At 32.8% G+C, this 5,549-nt stretch overlaps 1 protein-coding gene across 1 annotated transcript; it reads right to left on the reverse strand.

Moving 5' to 3' along the window:
- Window positions 1–955: 955 nt before the first annotated feature.
- LOC128554458 (solute carrier family 22 member 7-like) lies at window positions 956–3,977 on the reverse strand (the record flags this gene model as incomplete). Its single annotated transcript, XM_053535736.1, has 2 exons — window positions 3,614–3,977; window positions 956–1,380 (listed from the first exon to the last, which is right to left on the reverse strand). Coding segments are annotated over exons 1-2 (719 nt in total), but the record flags the coding sequence as incomplete, so codon positions are not given.
- Window positions 3,978–5,549: the final 1,572 nt, after the last annotated feature.

A 5,549-nucleotide genomic window follows, 5' to 3' on the forward strand; every position in this document is an offset into this window, starting at 1 on the left:
AGTCATTTTTTGATAACTCCCATTAGTGGACATGCGTTTCTGCCTATAACATATTTGGTTTTTAACGTACGAACTCGACCTTGCAAGGACATTGTAACAAGTTAATTTCATGTTTGTTGCCAGCCGGTCGGTAACGTTCATACCAAGTAATACTAAACACCGCGCGGATTTAATGGATAAGAAATGCAGTCTTTGACTTTTGATCGCAACTAACGATCTTGATCTAGAATCGACATGACTTATCGCTTCATTCCGCATTTTTATCATTACGGTAAATATCTAAATGTTTGTATCCATGTCATTGAAATTCCTTCAAGAGGAATTGATACAGAGCTGACACGATTATGTTAGTGACGGAATAACATACGGGTAGCCTCGTCCCCCCTCCCCCCTCCCCACTTCCCTCCCTCCACACACATACCCACCCAGCGTACAGATAAAAATAATGTTGTCGTCAATGATGATGATGATAATGATGATGATGACTGAAAGCGTTGGACGCAGCCAAGAAAAATAATGGCAGACCCAGTTGCATTGAGTATATGCGTGAGATGTAATGAAATTTGAAACACTTTTCACGCCCCCTTCTCACTGGCTTGAGCGGAAATATATTATTAATAGCTAAAAGGATCAGACGTAATCTATAAGAAGGTCTTCTGGAAACATAGAACGCAACCAGGTGGTCTCATTTTTATTTCTCAATACCATAGTTAAAGGATACGTGAAAGCAGCAACGGTAGCTTTTTCATAGCTGAAGGATACAATATTTTGTTCAAACCAACTGCTGAGCGTTTTTAAATCGTTTATGTCGTATATATCCAAACACATTTGAAACTAATCGTTACACTTGCCACAAACAGATAAATAGTTCACAGTCTGTGAATTTAAATTTAAGAGTGTAAAACAATTAATTGACCATGTAGTACAGAGAAGAATCAATAAAATATTTACTTACAAGTAAGTCGCAAAGAAACATGGTATTGCTAATAGTGATGTCATTAGTAAAAGATAGCGCCAGTCTCGAATCATCCAAGCAATTAGTGACAGCAGACACTGATGTAAGGCTAGTGACGGGAACCCTATTACCAAGACTCGCCACTTTGTTGGAGTATACTCTGACATAACACTATGCTGTGTAGTTAAAAATCCACCTCGTCCAAATCCGGTAAAGAATGTTGACACTGCAAACATTTTCCAAGACACTGAGAAAAATCCGACTAAATTGAAAGAGAATACAATTAGTATAGCGATAAGAAACGGCGGTTTCCGACCGAACCGGTCTGCTACGTGTCCCGAAATGACATAGCTGGTCAAAGTTCCTGCCATTTGAATGGAATTAATCGTACTAGGAATGAAGTCGTTTGTGCAAACCAGTTTGAACTGAAAGAAAAAGGAGAAGTAATTTAACACAAGTGTTACACAATCATTTATTCTGTTTACACCATATAAAACAAATTTTAGTGCTTAAAAATAAAGAGAGGATATGTGTTTTTTTCAATGTAAGACTGCAATATCTGTCACATGTGAACACGCATTATTTATATGAGTAGCATAGCCACGAGTAAAAATGTAAGATATGGTGTTCATGAGTGAAAGATATTTTGATCTTACAAGTCATTTAAAACAAACAAATTTTCTTTTTCATTTCATGTTTAACTAAATTTACCAATTTTATAGCTCTTTTTTACCAGATATATTTTACGCTGATATTTTGCTGATTCACTCTTATAAAAGATATCATATAACTGTAATCTAAACGTAATCTTGGATTCGCAATTCAGCAGTTAAATAGTTAAAGTGTAAGGACACGCAAAAATAAATTAACACCTTTCAAAACTTTACAAAAGAAAGCAAGTTTGTCATAATTCAATTTAAAAGCTTACCTACAAAGAATAATTCGAACACTAAGGTATGCGTATTATATTGCCGTAAAACACAAATATTTAGAGGTTTTAGATAGTATCGTTTTACGAATTGTACAATAGGGTTTTTATAATTGTAGCCCGATCTGGGATGCTGTTTCGGCTCAAGAGGGTATTACCAGTTCGGATCTAACGGGGTGCAGAAGTGCCGAATGTGATCCGACATTGCAAAATCCACGAGAGCCGAATACAAAATCCCAGGTGTAGCTACCGTTATAATGACCCTTTTATTATAATATATATCTCTGTTTGTTATGTTTTCGAACGAAATCTTCATTGCTGAGTGGATTTTTCATGTGCGCTATTTATAGAACTGTATCAGAACAGACATATTAAATGAAAGTCACAATACGTGTTTTTTCTGCCTATTCATATTTGCTTTTGAATACAAGCCGAATTTTTGACAGAATTTATATAGTTCTATATTAAAATGTAATAGACTTATAAGGTATGGTAATAAAAACAACTTCCTATTTTGCTTCTGAATTCCTGATTTGTTCCACGTCCATTTAAAGCAGTTAACATGTTTTCTTTGATGGTAACTTTTGTCATTTCGCATGACTCAGTTTATTATTCTTGTTGAGATTCGCGAACTGATTCCGTGCGACTCATGGATCGGTATTGTTTGACCTAGAGAAATTTGTATATTAATTCTGTGAATTATTTGTAATTATAACTTTTTTATTCCCATCACTCTTCCATTGATTAACTATCCCATTAAAAATATGACAGAGATAAACATAATAAATTATACCCAAAACCGTCATTTACCGCCATATTTTCTGTAAACAGATTAAATGAGTAAGAACGTTTTTCAATTTTTATAGCAACGGTACAACTTGCTCCCAAAAGAAGAATTTCTTAGGCATAGCAATTCATAGCCTTGTATGTTAAGATTATATTCCATGTGTCCAAACGGTAAAATTTTAGTTTATTAACGTATTGATGCTGTTTTAAAGGATTCTGCATAAAAATTAATGTATTTCCATCACAGGATTTTTTCCAGTTTTTACAATCAAAAGTATATTTATTTGTTCTATTTTCAATCGACGTGTAATATAAGTTAAACTAAGGTAAATAATTTTGCGTTTAATACGCCTTTTTTGCCATAACGGAAGCAAACTAGTTGTTCAGAGTTTTACTAGTTTTGGTAAGTTGGCCATATTTTAAGTGAAAATATTTTGATAATGTTTAGTGTTGAAACAACAGTTTAGTTTAATTCTTTTCATTTTTTGAAAATTATTAGCGTTCGTTCTCCAAAATTCAATAGGAATAAACCAAAAGAAGTTATATTTATGCCAAAATTTAGATAATTTCTTGGACAGAACGTACGAGAAATTACAATTGTGTAGAAAAATTATACTTTACAAAAAGAGTAAAATTATTACACGTACGCGTATACGTACACATAAGATATCGCAATTACGCTTTCCAACTTAATAATTTATGCATGTTACTCCATTGATACGAGACATATTGATTTTCCTCTGTTTTTGAGTTACTTTGCGGTATACCTTTGAATGACATCGATACGAACTTAATTACTCGTAGCACTTTTTTTAAATAGTTAATATAAAAAGTAGTCAAATATTAATTTAGTTTTTAATATTCAAACAAGATCTCAATGAAAAGCACGTGTTTGTCTTGATTTGGATGTCGACATTAGTAATATACAGTTAGAATGTTTTTACCTCGCTTACTATTGTGTTGGTCCCTTCTTCAAACGAAAATAAATGACATTCCGTACCATTTGTAATTGAACATGACTGTGTCCCAGACGATTCCAGAAATGTACCATTGTTATAAATGTTTTCTTCACACCACCATGTCGGCACTGACGTTATTATTACCAGGCTTGTGTAGCTGAAACTGAACAAGGTTTTCACCAGGTGGACAGTGACACTCAGCCGTATTTGGTACCTTCCACAACCTCCCAAATCCTTTATTACGTCATCTGGCTTTGTTTGGTCTACTGAAGCGGACATTTCGTCTTCTTAAAAATACAAAATTCAGAGAAAACGATACCTAATGGCAAAAATAAGCGAACAAACAATTTTCGCGTAACATCCATTGCCTCCATCCTACGGTCTTTAATTTAAAATAAAGGGGCTTGTTTTACAACACGTATACTTACAAAGCTTGACCAGCGCTTCTCGCTTCTTATATCATAAATATCACAGAAAAATGCCTAACAGGATACTCATATTTGTTGCACCTATATAATGATTATACATGTTTAAATTAAATGAATTTAATGAAATCTCATCTGAATTTATCGATGTAGTGTGCACTGATTTGTCTGAACGTGATGTCATTCCGTGCATTACTGCCATAAAATCATGGTATATAAACATACAACTAAGACAGCACCGGAAGTAACCATTTTATGTTCTCATGCTTATGTATGGCTTATCATTGAATGCTCAATTATGGTAGATTTAACTGGCTCTCAATATAAAAGTCTAGTTTTATTGTATTCCTCATCAAGAATGTTTTCTTTTCTTTTTTATTTCCTCTAAAGAGAAATTATACAATTTCTTTATTTTGCTATTTTTCAACATAGGCTACTAGAATTTGTATGAAAGTTGAGTACTTACATTATCTTAGTTTCCAATTAACATCATAAAAATAATTCTCTGTGCTATATTTCACATCGGGCAACTGCTTTTATCTACAATTTCAAATAAACCTTTTACCCTTTCCTGATAAAAAGAAAGGCGCCCAAATATATATCCTGTAATTTTGTATATTGATCTCTGGTACTTAAAAAGTATATATAATGTATGCAATAATACAATAATACACGAAACAAAGTAATTATTGATATCAATATCTTAAAGACCCACCACAGTCTTGTGACCTACTTTTGCCTTCAAAATAAACTTCATGAAGATCATCCTGGGACATGAATACATGTATAATACAGCCATACTACAACATGGCGCCTTAATTTATTAATGTTTTCACAACCTCATGTATATAGACACTAAATAGGAAAATGGCAGTCGCATATTGACGGATTGAAATAGTTTCTCATCATTTCTTTTTGCTCTGTAGAGCTATTTTCCTTATTTTCATTGCAACATCTCACGACAAATCTAAACTTGTTATTATATTATTATTATTATTATTATTATTATTATCATTATTATACCAGATTTATATAATGCAATAATAATAATAATAACTTGTCATCTAGAAGGTAAAGTTTTCATTGTGCAAAAATACGCATGGTATCTTAGGTTATATACCGCAAGTACAATTTTGTTAACATTTTAGCTCATTTTACCGTCTGTTCGTTCGACTGTTAATATTTTTCTTGCACCAAACATGTCCCCCACTTTTCTTTTGCTTTTTATCCAGCACCGAAAATATTCTTAAGAAAATGTAAGTTAAAGACATTTAAAATAGGTCCTTGTGTGAGTTGCAGCCATTGGGAGTTTCTCAATTTCATTTAGAATAACTTAAGGGCCAGCTATTTAGTGCGTTAATGCCTTTATCTGCAAACTTACTCAGTTAGTATCTTTCTAGTATGGTTTTAAAAGTATTTTAAGATAAATAACTATCTTAGAAACCAAATGTGTAGAGTACATAATGCTATATTACTTCGCTAAAATGTTAACACAT

Source organism: Mercenaria mercenaria, unplaced genomic scaffold (genome assembly GCF_021730395.1).
Source record: "Mercenaria mercenaria strain notata unplaced genomic scaffold, MADL_Memer_1 contig_5049, whole genome shotgun sequence".
In the NCBI taxonomy this organism is placed as follows: Eukaryota; Metazoa; Mollusca; class Bivalvia; order Venerida; family Veneridae; genus Mercenaria; species Mercenaria mercenaria.